Below are 25,326 nucleotides of genomic sequence, written 5' to 3' on the forward strand. Positions count from 1 at the left end.
TGATGTATTGAGATTCTGAGTCCCAGTGTGATGATGTTAGGAGGTGGGGCCTTTGGGAGGTGGTCAAGTCATGAAGGTGGAGCCTCATGATTGGGATTAGGGGTCTTATAAAAGTGGCTCCACAGTGATCCCTGGTCCCTTCCAGAATGTGAGGACACTGCTAGAAGGTACCTGTCTCTGAACCAGAAAGCGGGCCTCACTCCATGTTGAATCTGCTGGGACCATAACCTTGGACTTACTAGCCTTCAGAATTGTGGGAAGTAAATATTTGTGGTTTATGAGCCAGCCAGTCTATGGTATTTTATTATAGCAGCCTGAAGAGACTATGACAAATGTATACCTCAATATTAAAACTGGAAGTCCCCCTTTTTACTTCTGAGATTTGGGGATTAAAAAAAATTTAAGGTGACATCGAAAACATGTAAGATTTTAATTGATGTGAAATTCACTAGTAACTTATTAAAATAATTTTAGTGGGATTTTAGTGAAAAGTTGGGTTTTAGGGTACATCAAAGGAATGAGAGCAAGGGTGGAATAGTTCTTCCACAATTCTGGCAGTGCAGGAAAGGACAGGCCAGGAGCTGGTGAGACAGGTTGGCTTGTTTGTGCTCTTTGGGAAGAATGATATCAAGAGCCAATAGAGAGGAAATGAGGAAAACTGAAATCATCCATTTCTTGAGAAAAAGAAAGGGATGGGATCAAGAGCACCTGTGTAGAAAATGGGCTTTCATATGAAGGGAACCCTTTCTCCATTGGTTAGGAAGGAGGAAAGCATAGGTGTAGGCCCAGGGACACTTGAATGTTTTGTGTTGGGAAGTCGAAGGCTGTCCATGTGATGACTTCTGTTTTGCTCTGTGAAAAGGAGATAAAATCATCTGTCACGTGTGACATGGAATGTTGGTGAGTTAGGTGGGTGGTCTGAGGCTTGAATAAAGTGAAAAATGTTTAAAATATCAGTGTGGAGAATGATAGAAAAGATTGCTGGTCAGGGTCAATGGCCCAGATGAGGCTGAATTTTATGGATTTTATTGCAAACCACTTCTCCAGCAATGTCGGTTTTTTTGTTTGGTTTTGTTTTTTGATTTTTTTTTTTTTTAGCAGTACTCAGCCTGAGTGCCATGGCAAAGATGGTAAGACAGTGGGATTAGTCCAAGGATGGTGTATTTTCCTGGAAGTTTCAGTGACATGGCAATGGAACTGAGCTAATATATTAAAAATATTCTTTATTGATGGAACTTGGAGTCTAAGCAGGGTAAGAAAAGAAGTGAAAACTAAGAGAAGAAAATGTAGGACAGGGGGAGACTAGAGGTTCCTATGGGGTAAAATATCCAGGACAAGTGGACTTAAATGAACAGGAAAGCTGATGAGTGGATTTAATATTCAGAGGTTATGGGTGGCCACAGGGCTCAGGGTGCCAACCGTAAAAATAAAATAGCCAGTTACTTTACTAGCAAAATGAATTTATTTGGGAATAGCAGAGAAATTGCAACTGGGGACAAGCAAACTATGGCAAGTCCAAAGACAAAGGGAAGGGAAGCTTTTATTAGGCTTTGGGGTAAATTGGGGAGGGTTGTTTTGCACAGAAGTTCATTGGAGAAGAACAAAAGTTCGAGGTTGTGACAGTTTCTCGTTGGCTGTAGGAGGTGGTTAGTGCCTTGTTGTTGGGGCAGGGAGGCATCTTCCTTCTTTTCCTTAAAGGCAGGAGATAAAGTTCTTATGTGAAAAGTGCCCCCCCAGCCCCCACCTAGCAGCCTGCCCCAACACCCTTCCTCCTGCTGGTGGGGCAGGCTCAAGGAGTGGTACGTGTGTGAGCGCCCCCTCCAGGGATCCCCACTTCGTTTTCAGTGAGGTTTCCTTTCCCCATTTCACAGGGTGTGAGGACGGCAGCAGGTTAGAAGAGGGGAAATAAAGGCAATTAAGTGACCCATACCGTGCTGCTGCTTTTTCTTTTCTTTTTTTCACCACATTGGTCTGATTCTAAAATACGAGCTTGGCAAAATTACTAAGCTTTAGCTTAAGTGACTGAATTAAAATTAGCTGAAGCTGAATGACCTGAGTTTCATCAAACTCAGGAGTTCCGTATGAGAGGAGAGACTGGCAAATGGGGGCAGAGAAGGAGAGAAGGTTGGTGTGAGGGCGTCCAGCAGGCTGGCTGGGAAGGGTGTGCTCATTCGTCGGACTGCCCCTTCTGGGTAGGGTTTCTTTGTTTGCATATTAGTTTTATTATTTGTCATAAATAAGACACTGCGTTCTAAAACCTGAAGTCGAATGTGCCTAGGGATGACCCTGATAACAGCTGATGGTCCACAGCTGCCTCGGTGTCAAGTAACTGGTCTGTGCTGGATAATTTAAGAGAGTAAGAGAAAGCAAATATATATGAACACATTTTTTTGTGACCTTTTGCCTATCAAAAATGAATCAACATAATAATGAGAGAAGGAGAGTGGTTCAAAGTTAGACCGTCATGTAGTATTCTATATGGTATGGTTTTCCTGGTCTTCTTATTTTTGTGTTATATTTGTTTGCCAATTCAGTTGATGTGTCATTTGATTCACTTTTCCCTACATTTTTTATTGTGAAATTTTTATAACTATAGAACTTTGGAAAGAATAATATAATGAACATCCATAACTCCTCTTATATTGACTAATTGCCAGTAGTATTTTGAAATATTTTCTGTCAGTCTGTCTACTTACCTACCCAACTACCTGCCTACCTACCAAACTATATTGCTTTCTACTGGTTGCTCGCTAGCTAGATACAGATACACAGATACCTTAGACACATGGGAGTAGTGATTTTTTACTTGTTCCTCAGCAGACATATGACGATGTCTGGAGATATTTTTGATTATTATGATTAAGGAAGGGAGGTGCTACGGGTGACTAGTGGGCAGGGACCAGGGTGCTGCTAAACATCCTACAATGTATAGGACAGTTGGCCACAACAAAGAATTGGTCTCCTGTCTAAAATGTCAATAATGCTGAGGTTAAGGAGGGGAATATATAATATAATATAATTTTTGTTAATGTAGTTTATTCTAGCATATAAGATATGATATATACAAAATAAATATATATGATTTGCAAATATATATTTTGGCTGAATCATTTAAAAGTATGTTTTAGACAGTATGAGTGAACTTTAGTAGAATATATGTACACAAATACCCATTCACTCCTGAATAATTTAGCATGAATCTCCTAAAAACAAATATTAAACACAATACCATTATCACACTCACAAAATTTAACATTGATACAATAATATTATATACTAATGGCTCTTTGTTTTTTCAATTGGAGATCCAATAAAGATCATGCATTGCATTTATTTTCTTATCTCTTCAGCCTCATTTATTCTCAAAGTGCTGCCTCTCCCTTTGTCTTTCACGTCATTGATATTTCTGAAGAGTCCAGGTAGTTGTAGAATGCCCTGAAATTTGGATTCATCATATCTAGATCCAGATAAAGCTTTTTTTGTGGAGGAATTCTACCTAGATTATGTTGTATTCTTCCCAGCATTGTATGATGAGGCACATGATGCCAGTATGTCCCACTATTGATAATGTTAAGTTTGGTGATCTGGTTAGGTGATTTCCACGAGATTTCTCCATTGTAAAGGAACATTTTTCTCCACTGAAATTAATTAGTATTCTGCATCATGAATCTTGGAGACTTTGTAAGGATTCTGTTTCCTAACAGTATTTTCAGCCAATTATTTTTGAATTCATTGACTGCCTGAATCAATTATTAGGTTGGCTGCAAAATAGTGATTTTCCAATTCTGTCATTACTTTTTACAATTATTAGTTGACAATCTTTTCTAAAGAAGAACTTTCCCTTCCTCTTATCACTATTAAATCCTGTACTTTTTATTGCTATTCAAGATGTTATTTATTCCTGAAGTAAATATTTATAAATACAATATGTGTAGAATTTCCTTGAGATTTCTGATTCGATGGAGTCTAAAACTGTGGCCAGTTCTGAAAAATATACAAATCAAATTGTGTGTGGACATCTTCCCTCTGCCCCTTCCATATCCATGATTCACCTTTCTCTGTCGTGCTCTGTGCCCAGTAAAACTGATCTGTGTATACTACACCAGAGGGTTTTTTTTGTTTTGTTTTGTTTTGTTTTTATTATTATGTTATGTTAATCACCATACATTACATCGTTAGTTTTTGATGTAGTGTTCCATGATTCATTATTTGCGTATAACACCCAGCGCTCCATGCAGAACGTGCCCTCTTTTATACCCATCACCAGGCTAACCCATCCTCCCACGCCCCTCCCCTCTAGAACCCTCAGTTTGTTTTTCAGAGTCCATCGTCTCTCATAGTTCATTTCCCCCTCCGATCCCCCCCCCCTTAGGGTTTTATTGCCCTCTGGCTTCTTATTGGGTTTGGCTCATTGGAAACAAAGATAAGAGACTAGATAGAAAGGGAGGAGAATGAGGTCTAGTATTTATTCATTTCCTGCAGGGTCCGCATGGACTGGTCCAACTGACTTAAGATTCCATCTTCTATCAGCCACCCTTTCTACACATTCCTCTTTTCTGTAGGTTCTAGTAACAGCAATCTCCTCTTCTCCTTTAGGCCTAGAGTTTGTAAAGAAGTTTTATTACCAGCCCAAGATCCTGCATTATCCTGGGATCTTGTACTATCCCTTTTGGTTCCCACACCCTACACATAGCTTTGTAAGTAGCTTTCTTACTTCATCAAACTTTCTTCAAATTACTGAGTTTAGGTAAGCCATCTGTTTCTGGCTGTGACCCCAGGTGGTGCATGTATATATGTTCCCTTCCTTTCTTCTCTCTCTCCTTCCCAGGAATCAGACCTGAATTAAATGGCTCTCCAAACCTTCACTAGATCCCTCATTTTCTCCCATGGGGTTTCCCTAGTAAATACCATTCACATCTAATCATGTCATGGCATCAGCTCTTGGAGGACCCAGACAAACATTGTAACTTATTAACCCCAAGCATTCCTCCATGCCTTGGGTCTTAGTTAAGCCTTACAGAAGAACTGAGAAGGTTGAATAATTTGGCATCAGTTTGGTATCTGTCTATTGAGAAAAATTCAATTGTATTAGTGGACTAGCAAAGGTTTCTAAATGGACTGTGTGGCAAGGAGATGATGGAATTAGATCTGGGGTTAACAGCAAATGGGACAGACGTGCTAGCAGCAGGAAATGTTAAAATTGGAATAATGTTACTTTGAGGAAGTTCTAGTTTATAACCTTTATCATCGTCTTTATGTTTTGCTATTACCAAGGAAAAAATATACAGGGTGGTTGTTTGGGTGGCTGAACTGGGGACTATGAGTAGGTGTAGGGAGACTGTGCTTGAGTTCATGCTAGACTCTCTCAGCAGAAAAATGGAAAAGGCTTTGGAATCAGTTTTAAATTTTGGATCTGTCACTTATATGACCTTGGATGAGTTATTTAACTTGACTGAACTTGCTTCTTCTTTCATAAATAGGAAGGTAATAAATATTCACTCATAAAAATTATTTTGATGATTACAATAATTCATATAAAGATCTGTTCCTGAAGTACATTGGCAGTTATTTGGTTTGTTATTTTATTTAAATGTGTGAATAGGAAAAAGAGCTCAATCCATTGATAAGATGCTTAGAACTCCATTCTCCAAGGAGTGTGTCTCCACATTCCTCTTAGCCTTAACTCTGGGGTCCCACAGTGTAGCAACCAGGACATTTTCCCAAAAGGCATTGTGCCCCATGGTCTCTTGAGTAGTTGCCTGCAGAGAGCACTGCTCTGTAATTAACAGAGGCAAGGTTTAATGAACTCCACAAGGAGATTTTTCCTGACACTTAACTTTTTAGATCCTGAAATAGTTTCTGTTCCTTCGAGATCAATTAAAAAGTTTTTTTTTTCATCTTTGCCAAAATACCTGAGGCAACTTTCCAGCTGTGTCTTTTTAATGAGTTCTCTAAATGGCTCCATGAGGTTCTTTAGTGAACTAAGTGAAGTTGTAAGAGCTCTCTGGGAGCAAGAACAAGAAAACTTCTGAGAAACCCTGAAGGTGATTTCCCTGGGAAGGCTCAGAGGTGCACATACCTTTCAACTTAAAAACTTTCTAGATTTTTCACAACTACTCAGGGAGGGGGGAAGGAAGCAAGGGAGAATATGCCAGAAGGCTTTAATAAGTCCCTAATAGGTGAGGCTCTTCCACTTAGGTTCATATTTGAGTACAGCCTTTGAGCTTCTCAGCTTTGTCCTGTTGGCTAACAACTGAAGAAGCCAGAACCCTGACCATTCTTCAGTGAAGAACATAAATATACCCTCACCAACCCCATCCCCAGACTCAGGCTACCTCAGGTCTTTAAATTAACCTGATGGATGTGTCAGGTGACTCCCTCATCCCCAGGAAAGCAGTACACAAAGAATGTATATATATTCTTATACATACACAAACCAGATTGGACATTCATTTGAACTAACAAACCAGTTCATGATGAAAAACATTTAATTCAAATTCTTGTAGAAGTAAGTTTGGGTCCATGAAGCCAAGTAATGAAATAGACTGACATTTATTGCTGAAGTGACCAATTTTGAGTTCTTTGATCTTGCATTTACATTGGTTTTTATACTTACCATCCATCAAACATACCAATGGAGCAGGGTTGGGATTAAGGTAAATGGAAGAAGAACCCAGGATGGATTCAATTCATTATAGACAATCCAGACAGGGAGATACTGACAGTGTATCTCTGATGGAATTTAATAATCTTCACATCATATTTAAAGGTACACAATCCCCCCATTTATTAAATAACTCCTGAAAAAAATAAGCCAGCAATCCACTGATAGTCAAAAGATTTTCCTGAATATGCTAAGGCAATTTTCTTGTAAAAGATTAGATAAATTCAATTCATTTTAGAGAGAATTCTTAGAGTGAGGGATTAGTGACAGAAATAGATTATTTTAAGTGATAATAAATGGTTTCTTATGAAAAGGAAGATTTATCATACATATTTATCTCATCTTCCCAGATACCACCAAAATGGATAGAGCACAATGTATAATGCACAGGAGCAAATAGAATGGCAGAGGAGACATAGTGAATAAGAGGAATTGCAGCATTTTTAAAAAATATAGATAGAAAGCAGAGGGAGGAGTGATAACTAATTTATCAGACAAGAAGCTACCAACTAATAAGCATGCAGAAGGGAAAACTAGTAAGAGGTAAGACACATTACTTCCAAGAGCCCCTGAGAGGCTGCAGACTTGAATATATTAGCAACAGTGGACCCTGGGGGTACACAAAGAGGAGAAAATAGGGGAATAAGATGAAAGTCTGTTATTAAAGTGGTTGGAACTTCTGATTCTGCACCATTCCACACAGCTAGGTAACAACTCATCCTGGGCAGGAGCCTGGAAGCTCATTTTACGGAGAAATTGAGGATAAGAAGCCCTAAATTTTGGGATTCCAGATGAAGCAGAAGCCAGTGAGGCTTCGATCTGAAGACAGAGGAATTAAGTGAAAGTCTGAGCACTGAAGAATGAGAGTGTGTGCCCAATTACTCTCCCTGCACCCCAATCTCTCACACTCAGGCTCATTCTACCCCTCCTGCTCACAAATAGACACAAGACTGAAGACCTCATTGGATAAACCAACCAGTCCAGAAAACATTCATATTTGAGGGAATCTCAACAAAATGGATAGCTGGACCATCCTATCACCTTATATAAAACTCCACATATGAAGTTTCCAATGAAAGACAAATACAGAAAGAAAAGAAGAAATCAGTGGAAACAAATATGATGATGAGGAGAAGAGAATAAAGCTATAAAATGCAATAGATATTCCCATCTTTCCCACCTTCTTTTCCTAGAAAAAGAAATCAGCAGTTGGCCAGTTGCATGGTGTGGGTGGGATAATCATGCAGGAATCTGTGCATATGTGCTGGAGGCACTCCAGGATGCAGAGTATAGAGGTAGCATGGTTGGGAGATTGCATGCATTGAACAAAGAAGTAGTTGGTTGAACAAATAAGCAAACACTTTGAGGACTTCCTCACAACTGGAAAAGGTAGTCACAACTATGGCATGATGATAGACTAGAAGCACCAGAAGAGTAGGATTGGAATTGGAGCAAGCAGTATGAAATCATTTTGTTTTTTAGACAACTTTACTGAGGAATAGATTACACACAATTAAGTGTATCTATTTAAGAGTCAAGTCCAATGAGTTATGACAAATCAGCACAATCAAGATATAGATCATTTCCATCCCTCAAAAAATTCTCCTGGTATCCTTTTACAGTGGATTTATGTCCCCTCACCCTCTGCCCTAAGCAACCACTGATATACCACCACAGACTTCTGTCACTATAGATTAGTTTTGCCTGTTCCACAATTTCATATGAATGCAATCATACAGAATATGTTCTTTTCTGTATAGCTTCTTTCACTAACATGATTTTGTGATTCATCCATATTAATGCATGTATCAGCAGTTCATTTATTTTTATTGTTGAGTGGTATTCCACTGTATGGATATGCCATGATTTTTTAATCCATTCAATTGTTGATTGGCATTTGGATTGTTTTGCTATTTTTTTTAGAAATAGCTCTGAACAGTTGTACACATGTCTTTGAACATATGTTTTCATTCTCTTTGGAAAATACCTAAAAGTATTTACTTACTTTACCACATAGAAGTGTATGTTTTAGTTTATATGGCACTGAAAAATTGTTCCATTTTACATTCACCCTGGCAATATATAAGAATTCCATTTGATCAACATCTTCTCCACAGTTGGGTTTTTAGTTTTAATCATTTTAGTGGATGTATTGTGATATTTCCTTGTTTTAATATGTATTTCTCTGATGGCTAATGATGTTGAACATTTTTAAATGTGCTTATTGATCCTTTGTATATCTTCCTTAGCAAAGTATCTGTACAAACCATTTGCTCATTTATTATTTGGGTCATTTGTCTCCTTATTAAATTTAAGAGGCCTTTATATATTCTTGACAGAAGTCCTTTGTCAGAAATATGCATTGTGAAAATTTTATTCAATTCAGTAGTTTGTTTTTTTTCATTTTCTTAATGATGACTTTCAAACTACAGAAGTTTTTAATTTTGATTAAGTACAAGTTATGTTTTAGTGAATCATGTTTAAAATATATATACATAAATACAGAAATAGTTTTAGATGTATATGTTAGTGTGTGTAAATATGGAAACATGTAAATGCATTTCTTTCCCACCCCTGTTTGCTGGTCTCCTTACAAACACTGACACCCTGCTGAGAGTGAGCACACTAAGAGCCCAGATACTGGTTTTTAAACTTCTCCACTAAAGGGAACAGGGCTGCCTGAAGAAATGGCTAATTCCAAAGTAAAATAAAGAAAAAAAATACAAGAAGAGCCTATAACACGTTTACATCAGAAAATAAGAAAATTCTAAAAAAAAAAATAGTGTGGATGTAATAATAGGATATAGGAGTCAACTTGAAGGGACTCTCATTGGCCAAATAAAAATAAAAAATGAAAGTAACAGATTATAATCCATTTAATAAAATAGGGATTCATGAATCCATACTGATATAAACAAATAAATGACCAGTAAAATGAGATGTGTAAGCTCTTCTTAGAAGAATTAGACAACTTAGAAGAATGACAACTCATAAATGTAGAAGAAACAATGGAAAAAAAACTTGTCATTTGGTGACCATTATAATGGTGATTGATTTAGGCAGGCAGTATCAATTGAAGCTAAACCTAGTGGATAAAGTTCTGATGAGGGTCAAAATGTTGGTATAGCATCAGAATATCTCCTACAAAACTTTAATAAGTTACAAAGGAAAAATTGTGACTTTATGGTGGAAAAACTTGGCAGAAATCAACATGATCAGATGACCAAGGTTAAAATATTGCCAATAGTGAGATGGGTGGATGCCAGGTGGCCTCTGATGTACTGAGAAGAGCACAACGTAGTTACTAGTAATAAGAAATATGCAGATTTAAAATATAGAATCTTAAACTAACAAATTACTGAAGTCTAAGAATTATATACATGTACGCAGAAAGACACAGTAAGTAGATGTTAAGAAATTCTTATATACTTAAGATGGAAAAATTAATTGGATCAATCTTTTCAGAGAGTACTTTCATAACATAATAAGTAATAGTAATCTCTTTATTTTTCTATTTAGATCTGACAAGAACTCTGAAGTATTGATGTTATACCCAATTTAAAAATGAAGAAATAATTGAGACATTAAGTATCTTGCCTAAAGTCACACGCTAATAAGTGGTGGAGCAAGACTCACTGATCTAACCATTTGTTTGTACTGACTTGAGTCATGAAAATATTTCTGATCTTTCATTCAGTAAGTATATATGTATACATATTTATATTTTTTTCTAAGATTTATTTATTTATTTTAGAGAGAAAGCAAGGGGGAGGGGCAGAAGGAGAAAGAGAACTTGAAAATTCTAGAGGAAATTCCTTGCTGAGCATGGAACCTCAAGCAGGGCTCGATCTCATGATGCTGAGATCATGACCTGAGCCAAAATCAAGAAGTCGGACACTTAACTGACTGAGCTACCCAGGCACTCCTTATTCAGTAACTATATTTCAAAAAATTAAAGCAATAATCCCAAATGAAGTTTTATGCACAAAAATATTCCTCTATTTATAGTATGTGCATATACTATAACTTGTATAGTATTAGTATAATATCTTAAAGTAGTATAATATTTTTAGTATATGGAAAAATCTAAGTATACAAAAATGATTAAGTAAATTATGATATGTTCATATAATGGGTATTATACACCTATTAAAATTAAGTTTGTTGATAGATTGCCTGGATTGTTATGATAAATGGTATAGTAGCATAGGAAGTTTTATATAGAGTATGGGCTCAACTATGTTAAAACTACATAAAATCTGACAAAAAAATACAGTAAATGTTAACAAAATTTACCTCTGAATGGTTGCCTTTTGGGTGAATTTCATTTTCTTCTACTTTGAGCATATATGTTAATTTAAAATCAAAGAAAGCTGAAAGTATTTTAAAAATGGCTTTGTGTAATAAACACTAAGGCAAAGGGAACTCAGACGTCATGACCATCCTGCATATGGTATATATATTTATGTCCTCCTGGGCTTACCAAATGCAACATACCAGACAAAGAATAGGGCAGTAGTTAAGTAATTTATGAGATTTGTAATCAGACAGACCTGGGTTCAAGGTTATTTAACTTCTTGGAGTCTCAATTTTCTCATTCACATGAAGTTATTCAGTTTGGGGTATATTTGGAACAATTGCTGCATGAGAGCATGTATGCAAAGTTCCTGGCACAGTCCCTGATATACACCAGGAAGTGAACCAATGTGTTAATTATCATTACCAGTTGAGCTCTTAGAAGATGAAGGATTGTCTCTAGAGATAAATGTGAATTCAATTCAAGGATTTTAGATATAGTTAGAGATTAAACATGTGTCCAGATAGAGAATACAATTAAGTAGAATATACAAATTTAAACTAGACAATTTTTATTTATTTTAAAATAATTTATCAAAGGGGCATTGATGGGCAAGGAATTCACTGTAATGGGCAATTCTCACCAAATCTCAAATGTCTGACCTCCACTGAGTAATGTAGGTGAGACATCTCATGGTCTTTAGGGTTTGGGAATATTTAAGATTCTGTATGTGGGATAATTCCACATCAGTAATCATTAAATCATATGAATTTTACCTAGATCTCAACCTAAGAAGCTTAAGAGAAACTTTGCCTTGAACTTCAGGTTCTAAGCACTCCTGAATTTTCTTTTGACTAATCCCCATTCTAGTTATAGAAACATGAAACCCTCTTATTCTCTTGATCAATGATAAACCAATAGTCTTTGATTAATATACCAGTATTACAGATGTTTTATATATTATGCAAGTTGTCATGGAGAAGAAGGGAAATAAATTTATACCACCACCTTCCACTCCTACCGTGTGTCCAGGATTGGCATGAAAACAACTTAAAAGAAAAAAACTTATAAAAGAATCCAAACTTGAGTGTTATGGCCACTATTCCATACTAACCAATGGGTTATAGCACGAGTCCCCCTCATATGGATGTTAGCTCATGCTCAGCCATATTCAGTGAGGAACATTGATATAATTACAAGCAGTCCAGTGTTAAACTTTTTGAAAAGACCTATTCTTTACCTGTGTTACTAAAGATGCATCTATAGGCTATTTGTCAAGAAAGAGGGAAGGACAAATCAAAAATTATGATTAGATTTCTCTTAATATGAAAAATTAGGCCTTCTGGGAGAGGAAGAATAGCTAAGTCAATAGGGTTCCTAACTCAGGTAGCCCGTGCATTATTCATACTTATACCTTCTTGGGGTAGATAGGAAGAGGAACGATGGGGTATGTGCCCCCTGAATTAGTCAGCACAGGCGCTTTAAGATCTGAGGCTGCTAAAAAGCTTTATCTCTGTTGTTTTTTGGTTTGCTTTGATTTTTGCTATTTGTTACCTTGTTATCTCAAGTCCTGTTTGACATTCTTCATTTAGTTATGATTCACACCATGCCAGAAAATCATTTACATTCAAAGGAGAGAAGAGGGTTGAGGGGAAGGGCCCAAGAGAACACACAGAAGAGAAGGTAAAAGGAAGAGAGGGAGGGAAGGAGGAAGAAGGCAAGGAAAAGGGAAGGAGGGAGGGAGGAGAAAATAATTGGGGGAGAAAGAAATGAAAAAGGAGATCAGAAAAAAGGAAAAAAAAAAAAAACTCAGCAGTGACAGAAGTTAGGCAAAGGGAGTTTTATAACTGAACATCTTACAAGTCCTGCTCAGTGTAATGGAAATGGTGATCCGTGAGCAAACATATGAGGAAAATCTGCTTTTCTAAGGCTATAATAATGTAATCTTTTTCAATAAAAATGTGTATTTCATAAAAAGCACAAATTGACTAATATGTTCTTAACTCTTTTCAATTAGCCACTATGAAATAAGTCTAATTATCATAAATGTGTTGACTTATTTATGCAGCAAATTAATTGAGCACCTACTATAAGAAGCCACTGGGGTTTCAGTATAATGATACAAGACGTAGTCCCTGCCCTTAAGGACTTTGCGTCTAGTAGAGAAGACAGAAGCAGCAATGAAAAGGCATACAAATTTTAGCTTGTGCATGTGCTGCTATGAGACATGGTAGTGTGGTAGGGGAGAAGGGGACAAGTGATAGTTAAACTGAGAACATACTCCTGGCATAGGGACCCGTGAGCACAAAAACCCTGAGGCTGGCAAGATTTTGATATGATCTAGGACTGGCCTAGGTCCAGTATAACTTTAACTCCCTGATCGAAGAGGAAGATTTCCAGAGATATAGTTTGAGAAGCCGGAAGGGCCAGATCATTTAGCACTCTCATAACCTTCAAAGGGAATTTGGATTTTATATGGTTCAAAGAGAGGACATTGAAAATTTTTAAGCAGGAGGTGGAATGGGAGCTGGAAGTCAAGTTAAAGAGACGTTACATTAGTTTAGTGGATTTTGTCCACCTTCAACTAGAATAAAGCCTCACAGAGGTTAAGAAAGGCACAGATCAAGTATTTTCATTTGACTAATTAATAATGGAAACCATGCTAAAGGTATGTATTTAAGGCCCTTTATACTATGAGGGTCAAATCTTCCTCCCTTCTTATCCAGATACACACCCTCCCCACCACCCCATGGTGCTTAGATTATGGGCTGCCATGAACAGAATTCAGATACCTTTTAGAGAGAAAGGAGAATCAGGAATGACTGTTTCTCACTTGCGTAACTTGGCAGGGGGTGTAGTGAGGCAACTTACTGTGATAGATAAGTCAAGAAGAAGAAAACCGAACATTTCATTTTAAATACACTAGATTTGAGATGCCTGGGTTCTTATCTGAAATCTGCCTTTAGTCATACCTGTCCTAGCTTCAGTATTCTTATCTTTAAAATGACACCTTTGGATTCAGTGTTCTCTAAGGTTCTTTGCATGCATAAAAGATTTTTTAAAAATAGAACTATACATTTACTTTGAGTTTTAGAGTTTGCAAAGTGCTTTTTTTTCTTATAAAGAGTGAAGTGTTCTTCTCATGCTGGTGGTCCTTGGACCATGCTTTGAGAAACATTTCTCTATCACCTAAGCCCACGCTATAAAATGGGTAATAGTTGAAAGGTTAAGGGAGAATTGAATGGTTTTCTTAAAAAACAACAACAACAAATTAACAGATATACAATTTATCCTTCAAAACCGTATTATTTAAGATTTTATTTATTTATTTGACACAGAGAGAGAGAGAGAGAGAGAGCACAAGTAGGGCAAGCGGCAGGCAGAGAGAGAAGCAGACTCCCCGCAGAGCAGAGCCCAACGTGGGTCTCCATCCCAGGACCCTGGGATCCTGACCTGAGCTGAAGGCAGATGCTTAACCAACTGAGCCACCCAGGTGCCCCCAAAATTGTATTATTAATGCACAGGCCATCTGACACTGACTCTGTGTTTGAGAATGTCCTCGCTCCTTCCCCTTCTTTTTGAGTCTGTACTGTAGTTCTGGAGATATGAAAGATCATGTGGACTTTTGTCCCCTAACTGGAGAAAAAAATAAGAAGGTGTGAGATCCATTATTTTCCTATTCATCAGCCTTTCTGTGTGTGTTGAGGAATTAATTGATGAGTTACTGGAGGATGGGTATGCTTCCAGGGTACTAACAGAAGCTTCTTTTGAATGTGATGGATTCCTAGCAGGATGAACTATAATTCTCACTTTGGAAATGTTTGGTCATGTGCGTCTTTATCCTTGGCATCATATGCTATCAGCTGAGTCCTTTTTTCACACAGGGTAATAGCTACTTCTCATTTTCACAAGGAAGTCACTGTACATTTGTACTGTAGCATATTTCTGATTAACATCTTATTAACAGGCTCTCTGGAAATTAAAATTTTCTCTACATACTGCATAATGTTCACCCTTGTATGGGTCAATACAAATGGGAAATGATGCAAAAAAAGTGACGTATTTTTCTTGAAGGATAATAATGGCTTTCTCTTAGTAATTTTGGTCTTACTTTATTTTTTCTATAAATATTAACTTCAGTGTTTCTCTCTGCAGAAGAATTTTCTTGTATCTAAAAAATAGAATTACTCATGGGATTAAAGTGACTATCTCAGTTTGTGTCCTGGCATAAGACAGAGCATAGCTCACTGATTTCCTTCTTTTCTATTTTCTGATTTGCTATTTCTCTGATCTTTCTTCTCACTCTCCTTTGGAGATTTATCTTCCTCTGTCCATCTCTTAAAAATTGGCCATTCTTAAGATAATGTTCTTGTCCCTTCTCACTGAAACTGCTCTCCTTAAATATTCTTCATTATCATGGCTTTAACTATCACTTATGCATATGATTCCCAAGTCCATGTCTTTGGGCTAGATATCTCTAATGAACTCCAAAACAATTTGGTTAATTCCTTATTAGACGCTTCCACCTGTATGTGCCATAGGCACATCAAACATATCATATTAAAAACTATGAAAAAAACTCTTCTTCAGCCCTTATCGTAATTCTCCCCCAGGTATTCTTTGTATAAGTGAATGAAACCACTCTATACACACCCACATAAGCCAGAAATCTGGGAAGTATCCAAGATCTGTTTTTTACCTCAGCACATACACGACATCACTAAATACTGATAATTGTGTTTCATATGCATTCTCTCTCCCTGTCCCCTTGGCTATCTCCCTAACTCAAGTACTCATTATCTCTCGCTGGAACACATCAGCTCTTCAGATAGCTTGGCCTCATGGTCTCCGATCTTATTCTTTTAAAGTCTTCTACACTAAACAAGAAGTAATCTTTGTAACTACATATTTAGTCATATAATTCTCTTTATTCGAAAGGAAGGCCAACATCTTTGACATGGTACAGAAGCTTGTTTGTGAACTCCCTTTCCAATATCATTCTTTTGCCTTTCCCTCCTTATGCCCTAGGGGACAGCCTGGCATGTCCTGTACACCTTATATCCTCCTGAAGAATGCTTAAGTATCTCATTCATGGTAAAGCCTGTACCAATTCCTTTTCAGAATGATCTAGTACACCCTTATTCAATACCATGGTATACTGTGCACATTTCTGTCACAACTCCTGTATTGTTTCTTTGCATGGCTCACTCTGAAGGGAGACTGTAAGGCCCTTGAATATCACGGCAGTATCTCATTAATGTTTGCTCTTCCAGTGTCTAGGACAGTGCCCACATATAACAGATGCTCAGTAAATGTAAATTGAATGATTGCATTAATAAAAGAATGACTTAAATTATTAAGTATCTACATGTGGATAATTATGGATATAAAGTATCCATATGTGGATACTATATAGAAACTTAAAATCCTCTTGGCAATATTTTATTTAGTTCTCCAGTTTCAGGTAGTCAATAAATTTATCTTAAAGGCTTCAGTTAATTTTTTAACCACTGTATTTTTTAACTTCTAAACTTTTCACTCCTCCAAAGTTTCAGGATATTTATTCCTTGAGCTTCTTTATTCTGCCCATGGAAATACATGGGCTTTGAATCCTTGACTAGGCTGTCAGCCAAAAACCATAGGCATGTATCGTTCCTTCACTTATTAACAGAGAACTACATTGTTCATGCATTAACAATTCACTTCTCCTCTTTTAAGTAAAGAACGAAATGTGATCTGATAAATGAGTTTTGGATATTTCTCTCCAAAACTTTGCCCATTGAGAAAATACACACACATACACATATAGGACTGACACACATAAGAGAGACAATCAGAAAAATTTTCAAGAAATCCTGTTTATGTTTTATTATGTGAATCTAAAGTCAGCACCTCGGTCCAAGTCATTATTATATTAGAAGGTTCACAGAACTTTATGAGTGTATCATAGTAAAGATGTGCTGCCCCCAAACCCCAAAGCTTCTATCAGACACCTCTTCAAGGCCAGTTTTACTTTGGTTTCTGTTTTCCCTTACTTCCAACACCCCATGTCAAATCTCAGGTACTACATGGAGAGGACTCAGCACAGTGTAGGAAGGTTGACAGAAGAGTTTTCCTTATCTACCATCACCCAACTTAGAATTATCTAAGGAGGAAAGAAAAAAAATCAATGCCAACTTTCAACCCATTGTCTCATGAAGATGATGCTCTGCCTCCTCCAAGCTTCACAAATCCATCTGGGACAAGATAGAGATCCAGGAACCCATCACCATCCAAATACTTGAGGGGTATAATTTGCATTGTGGTCCCAGGAGTACATTTGTTCTTATTACTACACAAGTTTCATATGTATGGATTCATCTGGGTATTAAGTCATCATTTGCCAGCTCCTTTTCTTCTGAATGTCCATCCCCAGGGCCCAGAGAAATGGAAACAGAAAGACAAACAATTTTGGTTCTCCTGGTAGAGATGTATGTCCTTGTCTCATCTCCCCCAGGGATACTCAGAGACAATCTGGGTGGGCTTGGGTGAAGACGAGCTTGCTATAAAACCTTTACTGTTGGTGTTCACGGTGAGCAGGCCCCAGTACCTACATCAGCCTGTGTTGAGGGAACAGGGACAAGCCCTGCACCTCAAAGTCCCTCTTTCAGAGACAGTTGGAGGGTGCAAGATCATCAACTCTCACCTTCAAAATCTCTGCTGACTTCTGTGCAGTTTCTTCTAAATCTAATCCTATCTCTAAGATAAGACAAAGGCTGGTATCACAGTGAGTAAGGGGCCTTTTTCAAAGTGTGGTAGTTGAGAGAAGGTGGGGCCTGGAGGAAGGAAGAGCTTCAGAAATTAGCATCCTGAACAAGAGGTACAAGGTCAACTTATGGGCAGGCAGCTTTCTGGTCTTAAGATAGGGTTGAAATTTTCAGAGCTGGAATCATAAGCTGCATATTGAGAATGATCAAGTATCATGAGTTGTCATATAATAGGTGTATATAATCAGTTCTATGGAACATTCCAGGATTCCCTTTCTGTTATCCCTGTGGCCATATGGTTGGTGGAATGGCAGCCAGAAAAAAATGAAAGAAGAGTCAAAGATTTGATTAAATTCTGGGAGAGGCACTTTGGATGTTATTCCTAATGTAATGCCTTCCATCCATCCATCCATCCATCCATCCATCCAACAAATGGGTGCTGTATTAGGTACTGTCCAAATGCAGGGGGGTCCAGAAATAGCATCTACACAGAGCCAGGGAAGCAGTTCTGCAAGAGGGTGGGGTGCGGCAGGAATAGAAACATTATATAGTTAAGTCTTCACATGATAACCACTTGCCCTGACCCTATACCATAAATTACTTCTATGAATGCTGACCAGATTAGTGATGTTGCTCTGCTCGTGCTTAAAAGGGAAACAGTCAGATTTCCCTATGTAGCATCAGGAAGTAAGAAAGTTAGTGCCAACTTCATTTGCTAAAGCCCTAAAGCTAGTGAACAGAGAGGGAAACAGATCTCTTTGAGGTTACATTTATAAATCTTATTCCTTAATTCATTCATTCATTTATTTACTCTACCATTTATTGAGCACCTGCTATGTGCAACGTACTCCGCAAGTTATAAAATAAAAGCAAAACAAATGATAAAAAGAAAATGGGAACAAAATTTGAAAACTAAATCAATTAGAAAGTAAACATATATGAGAATATGGCTATGGCACTTTCCCCCAAATGAAATAATTTGTCATTCCGGAAAATAAATTATTATGTGACTGCCATCATGATAGTAAAAATAAGGGTCTTGTGATCAAAGTTAAATAAAATTCTGTAGACATCAAAATAGTACATGCAACCTTGTGCTCACTTACACTACTTGAATAATTTTCTTTCTGCTTTACTGTGGATTAAAGGATTTGGCGTAATGGCTCTGAAAAGGATCGCCAGCTGACGTAACACACAGGATATACTTTACACCCCCTCTTTCTGTTTGAGAACTAACCCAGACGTGCGTTTGCTCCTCAGCACACAGCCTACTGCGGCAGCAGCGACTGATACAGCTACTGTTGCCAGGGAATGACGGAAAATCAAACATGGGTCACAGAATTCATTCTCCTGGGATTCCCCTCAGCCCAAAGCTGCAGGTGTTCCTCTTTGGGCTCTTCTCCCTGTTCTATGCCTTCACCCTGCTGGGGAACAGCATCATCCTGGGGCTCATCTGGCTGGACTCCCGACTGCACACCCCCATGTACTTCTTCCTCTTCCACCTGGCCGTCATCGACATAGCCTATGCTTCAAATAATGTCCCAAAGATGCTGGCAAACCTCCTCAACAAGGAAAAAACTATCTCCTTTGTCCCATGCATAATGCAGACGTTTTTATACATGGCTTTTGCTCACACTGAGTGTCTCATCTTAGTAATGATGTCCTATGATCGGTACGTGGTGATCTGCCACCCCTACATTATTCTGTCATCATGAGCTGGAGAGTGTGCTCCATTCAGGCTGTCACTTCCTGGGCATGTGGCTCCCTGCTGGCCCTGGTCCGTGTGGTTCTCATCCTGAGGCTGCGCTTCTGTGGGCCTCTTGAAATCAACCACTTCTTCTGTGAAATCCTGTCTGTCCTCAAGCTGGCCTGTGCTGACACGAGGCTCAACCACGTGGTCATTTTTGCTGCTTCTGTGTTTATCTTAGTCGGGCCCCTCTGCTTGGTCCTGGTGTCCTACTCACGCATCCTATTTGCCATCCTGAGGATCCAGTCCGGGGAGGGCCACAGAAAGGCCTTCTCCACCTGTTCCTCCCACCTCTGTGTGGTGGGGCTCTTCTTTGGCAGTGCCATTGTCATGTGCATGGCCCCCAAATCCCGCCACCCTGAGGAGCAGCAGAAGATCCTTTCCCTGTTTTATAGCCTTCTCAACCCTATGCTGAACCCACTGATCTACAGCCTGAGGAACGCAGAGGTCAAGGGTGCCCTGAAGAGAGTGCTGTGGAAGGAGAGATCAATGTGAAGGATGCCAGGGACAGTCTTAAAGGTGGAAGAGCTGTTTTCGATGAGATTTGGAGGAAAGGTAATAGAAATGCTTTAAGAATCTAATGTGTCAGATTTTCAATATTAAAAATATATATTGATCAGATTCTGTCCCTAGACATGGGGTACTTCCAGACCACAAAGCACAGGCCATGCAAGAAGAATTGTGTACTGGTGAAGCACTGAGCAGAGTCATGGACTCCTCTGGCCAGTTCCCAGCGCTACCTAAGATCCAGTTTCTTTCCTTTTGAGGCTTTTTTTCTCTCGCATCTCCCTTAAGATTTCCATCTCCCTTATTGCTGTAAGTATATGCTAATAATGCCATAATATATTCTGTGCAATAGTGCACCTCTAATAAGAGGATAAATACTGACCTTGTTACGCAGTCCCCTCCTTGGAAATGCACTAAGGAATTTCAAGTCTAAGGATGATGACATTAGTTCTGAAAAGTTATCTAAATCTGAGCCCAAGGAATCTATTTCTGTGAAAAGTAAAGTTTAATTTTATGGATTTTTTATATGTATATGAGAGGCAGAGAAATATCAGGATCTTTGTTTCTTTTTACTTAATTCTGCTCCATTTAATTTAAGTGAGTTTGTGTTTAGAATAAATACGAGAGTCAGTTATTCGGGAGAGTTTCCTTTTCCAGTGTTCAGATTACAAAGCCAGGTGTAGGTAATAATTGACCGTTAGGATGATGGCATAAAATATCACAAGAGTAGGGGGACCTGGGTGGCTCAGTCAGTTAAGCATCTGCCTTCGGCTCAGGTCATGATCTCAGGGTTCTGGGATTGAGCCCTGCATTGGACTCTCTGCTTAGTGGCGAGTCTGCTTCTCCCTCTCCCTCTGTGCTCTCGCCCTCTGTGTTCTTTCTCTCTCTCGCTCTCAAATAAATAAAATCTTAAAAAAATATATCACAAGAGTAAGAAAATCTTGTAAAAGGAAGACATGAAGGGAGGCCAGTAGCTTAACATAATGATGTAGACTCATGTTTAGAACCACTAACACGACAAAGTCCGGTAAAGACTTGTAGGAACCTCAACAAAATTCCAAGAGCATCTGTTCCAGGCAATATTGATCACTTATTTTGGGCCCAAGTGGTCAGAATGATGAGGAAGAGTAATTTTTTTTTCTTTTTAACACAAGTTTGGGAACTAAGTGGCCAAAAGAGTATGACAACAGTGATTTCTTTAACATGTTAAGTATGTCATCTTTTGAATTCTCTTCCTCTCTGGTAGGCTCGTGTGCCATTCAGGTGTATGATATATGTGATTATATATTATAATCCATGTTCTGTAGATCTATTTTTTTCACATCCTCTCATGTATCAATATCAGTCCCCATTTTTCGTCTTCCATGAAATTAAGATGCACCAGGGAAACCTTTGCCTTCCGTCTCTCTCCTAATGCATGATTTTCCTTTTGCTTCTCAAAAAGCCTTGTTGCTGACTATTCATCTCCTTGACTATTCTACTCATTAGTTAACTTAGGCAACACATTTTGTCTCTGGCCATTATCTGAGTCTCCTTATCTCCACAGTATCAGGACATTGCTTGCTCAGTACCGCTCTGCTTGTTCTGCTCCCTCCCTCTCTACCCCCTGACCTTCCTCCCCTCTCCCCCTACCAAAAAAAATAATTTGAATTAAAAAAATATTAGCTCTAAATGTAACAATAAGCACTGTGGCGCTACTGTGGGACCTATTTTAAAAGTAGAAAAAAAACAAGCAATATTTTTATAAAAATGATGTTTTAACTATACTTAGAAAATTATTATTCACTAAAATATGTATACCTTAAATTAAGGTTAAAATCCAAAGAGGGAAGAAGAAGAGGCAAATATAGGATAATGTGTCTCACAGAAAATATAAGCCATAGGTTTGGATTCAGAATGTTTCTACAAGGACCCATTAGAAAAATCAGGGGATTGCATTCACTTTTATGTCAGTTCAAAAAATACTTGAGACAACATAGACCAGAAAGACCAAGCTTTAGCCAAGATAACTGGGATAGATGAGTTATAAAGAGATGTCCTCCAGCAGGTCTCAGGAGAGGCTCTGATTCAAAAAGAGAAAACAAAACCAAAAACTGTATTTTGTTAAGAAATTAAAGAAAATGCCTGAGTGTATGAGAGACTACTCTTAATTGTTTCAATATTTGAGTTACAGGACTTTAATAAACAGATTACATTTTGTTGTTATGACTTCTTTTTATATATGTTCTTTTAATGTTAGTCACAGTTTCCAGAGGGCTGAGGGTGACAGGAGTCTGCTGGGTGCTTCCCAGATGTTATCGCATCTTTCCCCAATGACACTGGAATGTAGATACGGTGAAGTAACAGAGGACTTCTCCTCAGCAAAACAGATGCCAGAAGAGAACATTCAAAATGATGGGGGGAGGCATCACTCTACGATTTTACACTTAGCCAAAAATTCATTCAGGAATAAGAGAACCAAACGAGAGGAAATCTTATGAGATAAAGCCTAGCAAAATGTATGCCCCACAGGCCTTCAGTGGAAGAACTCTAAACCGATGTACTTGGATATTTTTTGAAGTGAAAGTATATGATGTAAGGAAAGCATGCCGAGCACACATGTTGCTAAAACATGTTAGTAAATGTAGCTGTTAATGTAGACAAAACAGCTTTTTATATGAAACAAGGAAAAAGGAAAGCTTATCGGCAATGAAAGTTTGATTAAGTAATACCAGTGAGTCATTAAATCAAAAGAAGTCCCTCGTCATAGCTAGCAAGATGAAAATCTTGAAAAATTGTAGACTTCATTAGAAAAATTTAGAATTAACGTGTGTGTTAAAAATTTAAAGGGGTGCTTGGGTGGCTCAGTTGGTTAAGCATCTGCATTTGGCTCAGGTCATGATCCCAGAGTGCTGGGATCAAGATCGAGCCCCACATCAGGTTCCCTGCTCAGTGGGGAGTCTGCTTCTCCCTTTCCCTATGCCACCCCCCACTTGTGCTCTCTCTCTCAAATAAATAAACAAAATCTTTTTAAAAAAATTTAAAGGTAGATCATCTTTGCTGCCTCTGAAACCTTACCTCATTAGGTGGTTGCAGTGACTTCGAAGTCTACCCACCCTGCAGTGATGCCATGGACTTCTAGCCACAGACAAGGACCACTGTTCTGGTGCACAAAGCTCCTGAATTCTGTGCCAACTGGGTCAGATCAGTGTCTGTGCAGCTTGGCTGCCCTGACCCCAGTAGTCCTGACCCCAGCAGTGCAGTGCCTCACTCGCCACAGAGGACTGTTCCCAAAGGATTTGAGGCAAGAGCCAGTTTCACAGGAGCGTTAGAAGAGGCACCTTGGAAATGGGCACAGCTAGCTAGGAGGTTGGGGATTTCCTGATATGGACAGCAGGTCTGAGGTTCTAGAGTAAAGTAAGCTAGCTGAGGCTGAGTTGGATTGTGATTGGTGCATGTTAGGATTCCTCCGCAGGTGTTTCCTGCAAGTGCAGGACTTAGGTTTAATTTTCAACGTGGGCCAGACCACTGGGGCAGCCTCTGTGCTATGGGTCCTGATATACGAATTAATTATCACAAAATATGCTAGTGAGGGTGTCAGATGGGGTGATCTTTACCTGAAGAGGCAGAATAAGCACAGTTTTGAGGAGTGATGAGGGATAGAAACAGAAAAATGTTCACCGTTAGCCCAGAAGGCTGACCTATAGCCTTCATAGTTCTGATAAGGATCAAATACATACTGGTTGCTACATTCTTCAAGGGACTCATGACTGCCTGTACATCTCAGCGCTAGTTAATATCCAGCTGAATGATAAGCACCAGAGAAATCTTGCAAAAGTAGTTTTACGAGTAGAAATTCGAGGAAACGTTTATGATCTAATACTCCCTGCATGTCCCCTTAAGCACTAAGCGTATAACCACCAGCTTCATACAGCAAAAGTGAAGCTCTTATTGCTCATGGGTCCTGTCCCCATGCTACTTAAATAAGCTTACAAAGTTGCACCACAAAATGTCTCAAGAATTCTTTCTTGGCCGCTGGGCTTGACGACCCCACAACAAGGAGTTGTATTTTTCTTTGAAGGTGTTCAGTTTGTGACTGAGGATTTTGCCTTTCATTTCAGAATAATACTGTTGTTAACCATGAGAACAATAATATTGACAACATTCAGCCCTTGCCTTGAATGGATTAGCATCCAGTTAGTGTTATCAAGAAATTTCCAGAAGACTGAGCCCGAATAGAACAAAATTAATGATTCTAAAAGAAAATATGCTGTTCTCTCTTAATCTGCTAGATAAGCAACAGAATCTATCAGTGTGGTTTATAAACCTACAGAAAACCAGGTGTTGAAATGGGAATTTTTGAAGGAATGAAAGAAAAGGCATAGTCCAAGGAAGAGAAAAAAAGAAAAGAAAAAGATAATCACAAGAAATGGTCCTTGTCCTTGGCTGACCTTGGGAATCACCTGGGAGCTTTATTTTTTTTTTAAAGATTTTATTTATTTATTTGAGAGAGAGTGAGTGAGAGAGATTTTTGAGAATGGCAAGTTGCTTAGAAAGATGGTCCATAAACAGGATGAAAATATTCTGGAATCCTAAAAGATGACCCAGTTTAAAAAATGAATCAGATTCTGGAAAACCTATGATTTTCCTGGTAGGATTTCTCTTTCAGCCCAATGAGTGTTTAATAAGTGAGATATTGACCTGTGATGTTGTGATTTTTAAGAAATATGTTTGGTCTTCATCCATGCTTCCTGGCTCACAGGTCCCAAAACTTTTGTAATTTCCTGAAGGATAAGAGCAATGGGAACATCTTTTATTATAACATTCAGTCTCTTGTCCTCAGTTCCTGAAATTACTTTGGAGCCATAAAGGTGAAATGGGTGTCTTGTTATTCATAACAAGCCCCCTTCCACCACAGCTGTCTTTATGTTAATGAGGTGACTTTTGGAAAGCACCTAAGGTGGGGGCTGGTTGCCAGGGGAACCAGAGGGGCTGGAAGTTGGATCCATCACCGATGCCTAATGGTTTAATCAGTCATGCCTGTGCAATGAAGCCTCCATTAAAACCCAAAAGGACAGGGTTCAGAGAGCTTCCAGGCTGGGGAACCAGAACTCTTCCATGTCTGGGTCCTCTGACCGGGACCTCACCCTATGTGTCTCTGTTCATCTAGCTATTGATTTGCATCCTTTCTGTAAGAAATCAGAAGTGAGTAAACCGGTTTCCTGAGTTCTGTGAGCCACTCTGGAAAATTAAGCAAACCCAGTGATGGTGTCACAGGAACCTAGGATTTACAGCCAGTTGGTGAGAAGCACACAGGTAATGACATGGACTTGTGATTGTCATCTGCAGGCCAAGGAGGCAGTAGTGGGAACTTCTGGTCTATAGC

General features: G+C 38.6%; 2 protein-coding genes across 2 annotated transcripts in view; both read left to right on the forward strand.

Moving 5' to 3' along the window:
• The window catches only part of LOC118532568 (olfactory receptor 2A2-like), a 220,561-nt gene that overhangs the window by 118,926 nt on the left and 76,309 nt on the right, over positions 1–25,326 (forward strand). Inside the window, 2 exon segments of the mRNA XM_078059676.1 lie at positions 10,184–10,360; positions 25,111–25,256. The gene's annotated coding sequence lies outside the window, so the exon portion shown is untranslated.
• On the forward strand, positions 19,019–19,997 carry LOC118532567 (olfactory receptor 2A5). The gene is given in 3 exon segments (XM_078059861.1): positions 19,019–19,064; positions 19,067–19,402; positions 19,405–19,997. Coding segments are annotated over 3 exon segments (927 nt in total). The 3' UTR covers positions 19,950–19,997.

This window comes from Halichoerus grypus, chromosome 12 (genome assembly GCF_964656455.1).
Source record: "Halichoerus grypus chromosome 12, mHalGry1.hap1.1, whole genome shotgun sequence".
NCBI classification, from domain to species: domain Eukaryota; kingdom Metazoa; phylum Chordata; class Mammalia; order Carnivora; family Phocidae; genus Halichoerus; species Halichoerus grypus.